This window comes from Amaranthus tricolor, chromosome 10 (genome assembly GCF_026212465.1).
Source record: "Amaranthus tricolor cultivar Red isolate AtriRed21 chromosome 10, ASM2621246v1, whole genome shotgun sequence".
NCBI classification, from domain to species: Eukaryota; Viridiplantae; Streptophyta; class Magnoliopsida; order Caryophyllales; family Amaranthaceae; genus Amaranthus; species Amaranthus tricolor.
The window spans coordinates 15,861,319-15,872,122 of record NC_080056.1 but is presented as its reverse complement, the minus strand read 5'-3'; the positions used below and the strand labels follow the sequence as shown (position 1 = coordinate 15,872,122).

General features: G+C 33.1%; 2 protein-coding genes across 2 annotated transcripts; one reads left to right on the top strand and one right to left on the bottom strand.

The window, feature by feature from the left end:
- The first annotated feature begins 1,280 nt into the window (after positions 1 to 1,280).
- LOC130826170 (kinesin-like protein KIN-10B) lies at positions 1,281 to 7,486 on the top strand. Its single transcript, XM_057691732.1, has 18 exons — positions 1,281 to 1,684; positions 2,251 to 2,416; positions 2,731 to 2,931; positions 3,016 to 3,181; positions 3,284 to 3,489; positions 3,578 to 3,879; positions 3,976 to 4,018; positions 4,108 to 4,161; positions 4,237 to 4,290; positions 4,376 to 4,435; positions 4,612 to 4,680; positions 4,985 to 5,069; positions 5,150 to 5,484; positions 5,606 to 5,652; positions 6,483 to 6,504; positions 6,593 to 6,661; positions 6,749 to 6,787; positions 6,874 to 7,486. Exons 1-18 carry the CDS (start codon positions 1,482 to 1,484, stop codon positions 6,913 to 6,915), a joined length of 2,163 nt encoding a protein of 720 aa, XP_057547715.1. The 5' UTR covers positions 1,281 to 1,481; the 3' UTR covers positions 6,916 to 7,486.
- Positions 7,163 to 9,441, bottom strand: LOC130824897 (uncharacterized protein At3g49055). Its single transcript, XM_057689918.1, has 5 exons — positions 8,227 to 9,441; positions 7,974 to 8,050; positions 7,775 to 7,886; positions 7,584 to 7,700; positions 7,163 to 7,492 (listed from the first exon to the last, which is right to left on the bottom strand). Exons 1-5 carry the CDS (start codon positions 9,439 to 9,441, stop codon positions 7,163 to 7,165), a joined length of 1,851 nt encoding a protein of 616 aa, XP_057545901.1.
- Between the last annotated feature and the right edge of the window lie 1,363 nt (positions 9,442 to 10,804).

Here is a 10,804-nt window from a genome sequence, read left to right as displayed (position 1 = left end):
AATAATAATAATAATAATAATATTTAAAAAAGTTTTTTAAAAAAATTTCAAAATTTTTTAAATATTATTTTTATTTTTAAATTGATCACTACAAAGTTATAATTTTAAAAGTGATTATGTATAACTTAAAGTGATCACTTATAACCTTACAGTGATCATTTATAATCTTATTATAACTTTACAATAATTATTTATTTGAAATTAAACTAATTATATGGACTTATATCATAGTAAAATAGTTTCATTCTTCCTCCGTCCTTTTTACTTGCACAAAAACTAACTTTTGCAATATCCATCATTTCAGATAATTTGCATCTTGTGAATATGATACGAGAAAAGAACATAGTCATGTGGGATTTTATTTTATTCATTTCGTCACTTATTTTCATAATATTATTTTTTTTATAATTTTAGTTATCTATTACTCTAGATATAAACAATTTCACAAATGCATTGGAATGCGCAAAAAAATATTTAGGTGCAAACAAATAAGAACGGAGAAAGTAGAAGACGTGTTGAAATAAAATATTTTTTTACAAAAAAATTTAAATTTATTGTACAAATTTATCTCACCTTGAGACAATGTGATAAAATTTACTTCATTTGTTACATTATACTTGCAACTGATAATGACATTTTTCCACACAACATGTTGTAATCAGCTGTAAGTATTTCCGAACAAAGGTAATACAAAGCAACTAATCTTGCGTGTGACCGTCTCAATACGAGACCAATAGCCCAATCAGCACAATTATAGTTTTTTTCAATACATAATCAATACTTGGTCTATTTAAGGTTATAATTAATACATTTAAAGTTATAATTGATACATTTAAGGTTAAAATAGATATCTTTTTAAAGTTATAACTGATTAATCACTTGAAGGTTTAAATTAATTACTTTAACGTTGAAATTGAATACTTTAAAAGTTGATTAATTTAAAGCTATAAACTTATAAGTAGAAATTAACGTCAAAATTAAATTTTTATTTTTTAATTCATAGAATTTAAATCTTTTTCTTCAATTTTTGGCATTTGAGCCAATCCATATGAACGACCACAATATGAGATGTATCTTTCGCAAGTTTTGGCGATACAAAAGTAGTTCAAAATTTAAAGCTAAACCGGATGAATTTGGGCGAGCAGCCAGCAGGCCCAGCACTATATATGAATTGACTAAAATGACCCAATTTCAATAAAGCTTCCAGCGTAAGTTTCAATCAGTGTTAAGAGGAGCGCCAGAAACAAAACAAAAATAAAAAACAAATATAATTTTCAAATTAATCAAATATCAGGGTGTTCGGGGAGAAGTTCGATATACTTATAACGGCTACTTCTATCTATCATATCAAAACTCACTCAAAAATCATCAACCAAACAAATTATACTCTCATCGCTTTTTTAAAAATTCTCTTTAAATCTTCATTTTCTTGTTTTCTGTTCTAAAACCCTTATAATTCACCAAATAAAATCAAGAAATAAATGGGTTCAAATCAAGGTGGAAAAGTGAGAATTATTGCACGGATTAGAGGTGATTTGAATACCAGTAATGGTGATAATTCAGACGGGGTTTCAATTTCAAATCCCTGGATTTCTGTATTGAGACCTGACCCTGTTTCCAATTCGAACTTGAGGTCTAAAAGGGTTAAAATCTCATTTGGGTCAGATCAGAATTCTAGTTCCAAGTTAGTGAATGCATCATTTTAATTTATTATTATTATTATTATTTGATTTAGGGATAGACTAAAGATTCCTACATGCAAAGAAGAGGGAAAACCCTCAACTACTGGGCTAATCCAAGATTATAGCATTTTTTAAAATCTAATTCTTTTTTATAATTTAATTGTTCATCTTTTTGCTCGATAAATTTCTTGTAGTATAAAATGATATCTTGTTTGGTGATTATTGAATTGAATTTTTCAATGTTCTGTGCTAATTTCTGAATAGTATTCTGGGTTGGCAACTAAAAAAATTGTTGTTACTGCAACAGCTAACATGTAATTAATTCTAATTGGGTTGAGTGAATGACGACTAAACTGAAGAAATGTCTAACTAGTTTCTTGGGTGTTTTGGGAAACATCAATTCATCCATTATTCATAATGAATTTTAGATTTTTTGGTGTAGATTTTAAAAGTACCATTCTTTTGTTCTGAATTAGGGAAAATAAGTAGTTTATTTTTGCTTGCTTTTCTTGATAAGTAACTAAAATGGTGTGATTCAACTACCTAATGACTTTTGGGATTTGTTCAGTGGGAAACAGTGTTATGAAGTGGATGAATGTTATGAGCAAAATGTGGGCACTGAGGAGGTGTTTTCTAGAGAGATAAAACCCCTGATTTCTGGGTTATTTGGAGGTCAGAATAGCACAGTTTTTGCCTATGGACCTCAAGGGAGTGGCAAGACTTACACCATACAGGTTAGTGTTGTTTCTTGTAGAACTACATCCTCTAGTTATATTTAATTGCAACATATAGACTTTCATACTGCTTATAACTTTTGCTTTGGCTTTCATTGTTTTATTATCTTTAATAAAAATATATAGTCAAATACTCACGTGATGATGACACCGAATTTTAGCTATCTATAGCTAGAGATCTTAGAATTAAAAAATGTGCATTGATATGCCTGTTTTGAGGAGTGTTTTCATTGAAAAGGTACGAGGATACTATCAATTAGTGTTTCTTTTGAGAAAGTAGATCACTCATGGATCATATTGCATGTATGGTGTAGGGATGTGAAGAACAATTTGGATTGACTGCGCTTACTGTGGATGCAATATTACCTCGAGCAGAAGAGCAAGGAAAAATTGTCACTGTTTCAGTATTTGAGGTGTATCAGGACCGAGTTTCCGATCTTTTAGATGCTAAAAGGCCGGAGGTTTCTGTATTTGAGGATGGACAAGGCAAAATTAGACTCAAGGGACTGTCAAAGGTGAAGCTAGAGTTTTATAAGGATGTTGATTGAATAGGTTTTCACATTTTTGACCCTGTTGGTTGTTTCATTCAATTTTTTCAGGTGAAAGTTAATACAACTTCGGATTTTCAGAAATTATATCTTCAGGCAACGAATGCGCGCAAACCTAGTAGAAGCCATGTAGGCTGTATTATTTATGTTGTATCACCTCAAACCGAGAAATCAAATGCTCAATTATTGGGCAAGATGAACTTTATTGACTTGGCAAGTATGTTCTTCTATTCCAAATGTTCGTCCAATATCAAAATATTTTTATATGTCTTCCTTATTTTAATTACTGATTGATGTATGATATTTATGATTGAATTAGGCTATGAAGATTCTAGGAGAAAGAGTCATGATGGCTCTAACTTAATAGAAGCGACAAGGATCAACAAGTCCCTCTATGCCGTGCACAATGTTTTGTATGCACTTAATGCGAATGAAACTCGTGTGCCCTTTAGAGAATGTAAGTTAACTAGGATGCTGCAGGACTCCCTTGGTGGCAAAAGCAGGATTTTGATGGTTACATGCATGGTTAGTATTTTTGTTCTTGGTTTTGGTACTTAGTATAAGTTCGAAAAATTGGATGTTGATGTAATCGTGATAATGTTTTTATGTGTAGAATCCATTTCATTGCCAAGAAACCGTGCAAACAATCAGTCTAGCTTCTCGATCTTGTATGGCCGGCTTTTTGGCTTGTTTAGACCCTGGAAAGAGTAGTAGTAGAAGTGGTTCTAAGACAATTGAAAAATCATCCCCACAAGTTTTAAAATCAGCTTCAAAATTTAATGTGAGATCGAGTATGATGTCTCTTAAAGTTGTGAAACCCATGAGTGCTTCAGCTTCTGGGAGAAAACAAGCAGGATCACAACTGGGCATGTCTATGAAAAAGGCTAAAGTTAAAACTATTGAAGAGAAAGGAAGGTCTGTGATTATACTACACATGTTTGCCTATTTATTACATTATTGTGATTGATTAACTTGAATTCTAAAAATGGGATGTGCTGTTATATTGTTCAGGAAATTGTTTGATGATGCTAATCCATCAAAAAAGTTGGAACTGGTATAGTTTCATCCACCGTTTCTGTTCATACTTTGTTATGAACTTTATTCTTGAAGCATAGTGCTAACTACAGTTACTCCTTTTTGCAGGGTTACATCTGCCCTGAAAGTGCTTCAACCATGGAATCTTCAGCCCATAGAGAGGTAAATTATCTCAAGCATTATACAAGAAAACTTATGCTTAGTTGATTATGCAAGTAATGTGATTCTTGTATGCAGGCAAGTCTCTCACAAGCAAGTGAGGCAGCACCTAGTTTTTCTACACAGCAAGAGGTAGGTCTAATTGACATTCCTTAATAAGATTATGTATATGAGCATGTTGGGATATTTTTTATAAATTGTTTACTTCTGATTTTAGGAGAAGTCTGCATCAAATACTTCTTTAGATATGGATTCTTCTCAGCATCCTTTGGAAGAGGTAGTGCTTACTATCTTTGTAACCCCTGTGAAACCTATCACCTAAATTAAAAGTCGAGCTCCTGATTAACACCCATCTAATAGTGTCAATAAGACTACTTTAATTTTTTAACATTAGAAATATAGTTTTCGACTTTGTTTAAGGAAGAATGGTAATCTGAGTGCTTTTTATCTCAGGAAAAGAAAGCAGTCAGTGCACTGAGTATTGCTTCCGATGTGGATTCGTCCCGACTTCTTTCTGAAGAGGTAGTGCATTGATTTTTTATAACCTCCGGTCAATATTGTCATGTATGCATTTGTAAATTTGTAAGGAAAAAAGCCATTTAGTCCTGTGAGGAACATATCAGTGAGACATGAATAGAAACTCCCTAGAACTTGAGCTAAAGATACGAGTTTGATTCTTTGAACATGCAATGGATTTGAGCAAAATAATGTTAGAATACTTTTTGACATCGAATTACATTCAATCCTTCAGGAATCAGCAAATTTTATGACCTCCTTTAACATGAAAAAGTGCATATTACAATGTTTTCTTTCACCTGTTTTTTAGGAGATGCAAACACCGCAAAACAGCAGTATTACGTTAACAACACCTTTTGCCTATAAAACACCAACAGAACATTTACTTATTGAAGGTATGTATATCATAACTAATCATGGGATCTAGATTTGGTGTATACTTGTTTCGAAACGCAATTTATGTTTATGTGTGCAGATAAGGAAAACAAGAGCTTTGTACTCAATGTTGGCCAATCACCACCGCTGAGCGCTAGAATACGAGAGCTTTCAAACAGCTTGAAATCACTCTGTATTTCAACAGAGGCAAACTTGAAGATAGCTCAAAATAGCTCGAACTTATTTGATCAAGTTGTTCATGAAAAATCAGAGCCTGAAACTCCGAATCTGCCAACTTTAGGGGCTGAAGACAAGCATGTCATTCACGAAAAATCAGAGTTTAAAACACCTAGTGCTAGACTTAGTGATAAGCATGAAATTGCTAATATCACAAGTCCTTGGGAAAATTTTCACATGCGCGGTTCTGGAATGAAAGTTAGTGTTTCTTAGCTTATTAATGTTGTCTGTTCTTGCTCTTGTTATTTGGAATTTCCTTTTAATCCTTGTGTATATTGATCTTTTTGCTAGCATTGATGTTGTTTATATTGTTTTGTAGGATTCTCTTGTCCAAGAATACCTGAAATTCTTAAACACTGCAAGCAAGTAAGTAATTTATTTACTTGCTCATTCTTCAATATGTTCTGTTACTTGATTTCTTCGTCTGGCCTATGATTTCTTGATCAATACTTAACAATTCTTATTAGGATTTAAACAATGCTGGAACACACAGTACAAGTAACCACAACATTTTTGCTTGTAAATCTTTTAAGTTAAAACTGAACATACTGGCCTGGACACAGATCACACAGTAACTGGTAGTACCAATTCAGTTTATGACGGAAAGAAGTAAATTTTCTATTGCCTCATTTAACAATTAGAATAGTCATAATTGATTTGTCTAATAAGTAGTTTTGTGATGCCTATCATTTTAAAAATGGAACCTCGTGTAAATCTTTTCAAAAAGAGCGAAATGGCATAGGCATTTCTAATTCATAATGTCAATCCTTAGTAGTTTGTAGTCTTTACTCTTATGGACAAGCTTGTATTGTGGGTAAGGGGAAATAAAAGTAAAAACTATACAAATGAAGGTAAGTAGAGGTGAATTTGAAAGGGAAGATGACGGATAAAGAATATGATCGTATGAGGAAGATGGAGGTAAAGGAAGATGTGTTTAAACCTTATTTTGGGGAGAAGGAGATAAATATTTTCCCTCCATCTCATTATGGTGAATATTTACTCGAAAATGAAGGGACTAATTTTTCTATTTCTTCTTCCGCATAACTTTACAACTATTTCTTACCTTTAACTAACTTCTGCACAATTGCTTGAATGTTTGAGAAAGTATGATCTGTCTATGCTTCAACTCGTATAACTTTTGATCTTCTGATCTACCTATATTTATGCTGTTTTTTTTTTGTTTGATTTATTAACAGGGATGAGCTAAAAGGACTAAAGGTCAGTGATATGCTTGGTTATAAACCATGTCAGTTCTTTTCTTTTATGCTAACGGCACTCATACTTTTTTCCCTTTCAATCCAAACAGGGAATTGGAGAAAAAAGAGCTACCTACATTCTTGAAATGCGAGACGAATCACCAGAACCATTCAAGCAGGTAATTCATCTGTTACATGATATTAGTTTTATGCAGTTTAAGGGTATGAACCATCTTTTAATGCAAAACGTTACTGGTAACTTGCAGCTAGATGATTTGAAAGAAATTGGCCTTTCTGCCAAGCAGGTAATTCATACTTTTCCAAATTCTAAATAAATGTAAAGAGGAATTTTGCTGTTTTACTTAATCCACATCTCAATTTATGTCTATAGATCAAGGGCATGATGAGGAATGTAGCTGGAGAACTTTTTTAGGAGCCAGTTCAAGTATTTTTAGCACCTCCTAGCTTCAGACAACATCATTGTTGCTGCTGTTGCCGCCGCTGAAACTAGTCCGACAGCAATCAACCTATTTGTTTAGCAGATAGTATTTGCATTGTGTGTTTTCATTTATATATAATCTCCGTAGTTCTTCACTAAAACTATATGACATATCTTTTTATTATTTTTGTTTAATTATCCGTTGTAAACTTCCTTGGAATGCAATGTAAATGTGTTTTTATTATCGAAGAAAGGCTTGCATTTCTGGAAGTACACGTCTTACATTACTAGCAGTATTTGCTGGATAAAGCGCTTGCCACGGCCAGCATACTCGTCTCCTTCTGCGTTTCCTATGCTTCTCTCTATTTTCGATCTCATCAATTTGTCTTGTGAGGTCTTCAATCCGTTGATGAAGTCCAGCACACCTTCTGTCTGCAAGCTGAAGTGACCTCTCCGCGGCTGCTTGAGCTACTATTGCAGCAGCAGCTAATTCTTCCTTTGACTTTAACCTCTTGTCTGACACTTGCAGAGCTGCCCTTGTCTTCTCCAACTCATGTTTCAAAATGTCAACCTAGTATTAGTCAACTGTGGATGTCATGTTTTTCTGATATCAGTACTAAATTTACATCATACTGATCAAAATGATGAAAACCCTTTTTTACCAGTTTGTTATGCTCCTGAGCAATACACTTTCCGGCTTCTACTTCCATTTCACAGGCTTGTCTCCATCTATCAGCCTCCGCTTCTGTTTCTTTTAATTCGATGTTGAGTTCCTCAACCTTAGAATTGAAAAATTACAGTATTAGCAGAATGGATACGGATACTATTAATCATCTGTGAAAAAGAAATTTACATTTCGTGTCCAAATTCTCTCTTGATCTTCCAACTCATTGATGTATACTGTTAGCTCACGGATCTGATGAGTTTGTTTCTCTGTCAGACGCTGCAATCGCTCAGTGTCTGACCTGCCATTGAAAGAAAGAAATTTCATGAGAAGCACTTTGAAGATTTGCCATGGTAAGCAACACTAAAATTATGCATAAGTGAAATACCTGGATTCCTCCAACTCTATCCTTAATTGAGTGATTTCGAGGCGTGTGTTCTTTATCATTTTCTCCATAGTTGAAGCCTATCCAAAGGTTTACAAATATGTAACTCGTACTCTTCATTTTATCTTTAAACGCTCTACGTTTAAGTCATTTGAGACATGTTTTGGATACTTAGAATCATGTTAGTGTCTAAATATCGATAAACAAGAAAAAATTCTTTGAATTCAAGTAGTCGGAAGGAAGAAGAAGAAAATACCAAATCAACAACTTCCTCTTCATATTCACTGCTAACATCAGACACTACACCATCTGAAATTTGATCAGAAGTTTTGTTTTGATCCTTGCATTGCTCATTGGAAGATCCTCCAACTATAAAACCGAACCCAACTCTTTGCAAACCTCTCTCAGCAAACTGTAACAAGGGGGCTCTCCTTTGCTCATTGCTACCCTTCAACTGTCTAACAGTCTTCTCTACCGCTTCCTTCTCTATCAATGCGATCCGAAGCAAGGAGCTAAAATCTTGATTCTCTTCGGTTAAACTCATCATACTTCGTTCAAGTTCCTTTTTTTCTTTTTTCACCTTCTCTTGATAATCATTCATCTTTTCTGCAACCCTTTTCGCCATTGTTATAACAAATTCCAATTTTTTAAAATAAGCATTTATAACTTCCACCGATCCTTTTGAATTATCAAAATTCAACAACTTTTCTTCTAAATCATCACATTCATGATCAAGCTCAAATTGCACTTTGTTTTCATCTAAGGATTCATTAATTGTCAACAAGGAGTCCTTAATCAAGTCAAGAACCTTAAAACCCTTCATCAAACTCTCCTCTAATTCCTTAATTCTCTTCTTATAAGCCCTAATCTCCCTAAACAAAACTTCTTTTCCTCTATAATCACCCAATACCTCCTCAACCCTTCTCACCATCCTCAATACAGAATTCAACTCTCTAATGAATTCCTCCATTTCTCTACAATCTTTCATATTCCCCTCAAAATTAGACATTGTTTCCTTCATGTTTTCCAATTCTTTCTTATCAAAACTATCATCAACCCTCATCAAACACTCTTTGATCAAACAAAGAACACTCAAACCCCTTAATAAATTCTTCTCAAATTCCTCATTTTTTCCCTTAAATACATCATTTTCCATCAATAATCTCTTATTTTCTCTCATACCTAAATCTATTTTCCCCACCAATTCCTCTCTTTCTCTTACACCTTCATAAATTTCCAACTCCAAACACTCTCTTTCACAAATCCCATCTTCAATCCTTCTTAACAAGCCCTCTTCCCTCTCTCTAACCTTCCCCTCAACCTCAAAAATCTTTCTCTTAAGGCAATCTATTTCTGTTGAGAGCTCCTCAATGGTTAACGCAAATTCAAAATTCTTCTTTTGGGCATCCTCCAACTGCTGTTGCAAAATCATAGTTTTTCCCTCTTCATCTTCTCTTTTCTTCAGATCCATGATATTCATAAAGGAGAGTATGCCAATGATTAGCATTATCATAGTCCAATGCAGGAAGGTTAGTTGGAGTATGTTTAGACTAAGAAGGGAAGGGGAGGAGCAAGGCTAACTACCAGTCTTAACGTATAGGAGAATTGGAGGGAGACTTATTTTAGTACATAGTACTTCCTCAATTTTGAAATACTTTTTACAATTATCGGAAGTAGTCATTGAATCTAATGTATAAGAACAAATATAATCAAGTGAAATTTTATTCGAGTTGTCAAATCGTATACTTTTATAATGTTATCTTTTTATAATTTTTAGAGAGTGATTTGCCTAATTGGGGTTGAAAAATAAAAAAATTTCAACTTTGGTGTTCTTCAAAACATAATTCCCAAAATGGTGTTCATATAATAAAATAGTTTTACTAAGCTATATTTTTTTAATTTGGTAATTCCAAACCTGCAAGAGAATAAAACTGTTTTGTCAAACAAATATATGCATAAACAAATTAAAAAAATCCCACAAGTCTTACAGAAAGAGGAAAATATCCTACAAAAATACTTCTACATACAACCAAAAATCTCAATCAAGTCCAAAAGTCAAAATCAATAAAGATGTTTGTCGAAGATAGCGTACCCTTGTGATCTGTTGTTAGCATCATCCTTGTGATGAAAATCAATCAAAAATAGAGATGAAAATCAGAAAATTACCTCAATTGCACATTGGAAAAAGAATCTCAATTAGAACAGTGGATTTAGACTACGGTGATTGGTATAGGTGGTGGCTGTGTTGGAAAGCCGGCGGTTGGCGTGGATGGTGGTTGTCATCAGTCTCTTCAAGTACTCCGTCGTCAGTCTTACTGATGTTTAGTTTAGGGATTTGAGAAAATAAATAGGATTGTTGTTGGAATTAGAATTTATTTAATTTTGGTTTAGTTTTGCTTGGGAGAGATTTAATAGGTTTGGAACTTTCCAAACCACAATCAAATAGAGTTAATTAATTATTTTCTTAATGAACACTAGTTTGGGAAAAAAATATTGATGAACTCCAAATTGAGAATTTTTTTATTTTCCAACACTACTTAGGCAAATTATTTATTTTTAGATGTACATAGTTTAATATATAAATGATCAAAATAACCAATTAAATTGCATAAATAGTCAAATGTAGCAATTTTATGAACAAAGGAAGTATGTTGAAGACGGGAAAATAGAGCAAGGACAAATCAAATCAAGAATTTTATCAGAAAAAGTGACACGTATTTCAATTAAAATAAGACCCGATTATTTAAAATTAGCTTAATTCTAAATTAAATTATAATAGTACTTAATATTTGTGGTCATGTGATGTGAATTTATGAGTGTACTTAAATACATAA

What these genes read in the sequence shown, in the direction of transcription:
- LOC130826170 (XM_057691732.1), top strand. Translation starts at nt 1,482, where the DNA reads ATGGGTTCAAATCAAGGTGGAAAAGTGAGAATTATTGCACGGATTAGA. An exon ending in GTTTTTCTACACAGCAAGAG is followed by an intron (nt 4,291 to 4,375) that starts GTAGGTCTAATT and finishes TTCTGATTTTAG; the next exon opens with GAGAAGTCTGCATCAAATAC. An exon ending in ATGAGCTAAAAGGACTAAAG is followed by an intron (nt 6,505 to 6,592) that starts GTCAGTGATATG and finishes CAATCCAAACAG; the next exon opens with GGAATTGGAGAAAAAAGAGC.
- LOC130824897 (XM_057689918.1), bottom strand. Translation starts at nt 9,441, where the DNA reads ATGGATCTGAAGAAAAGAGAAGATGAAGAGGGAAAAACTATGATTTTG. An exon ending in AAGAGGAAGTTGTTGATTTG is followed by an intron (nt 8,051 to 8,226) that starts GTATTTTCTTCT and finishes ACCTTTGGATAG; the next exon opens with GCTTCAACTATGGAGAAAAT. An exon ending in ATAGAGTTGGAGGAATCCAG is followed by an intron (nt 7,887 to 7,973) that starts GTATTTCACTTA and finishes TTTCAATGGCAG; the next exon opens with GTCAGACACTGAGCGATTGC.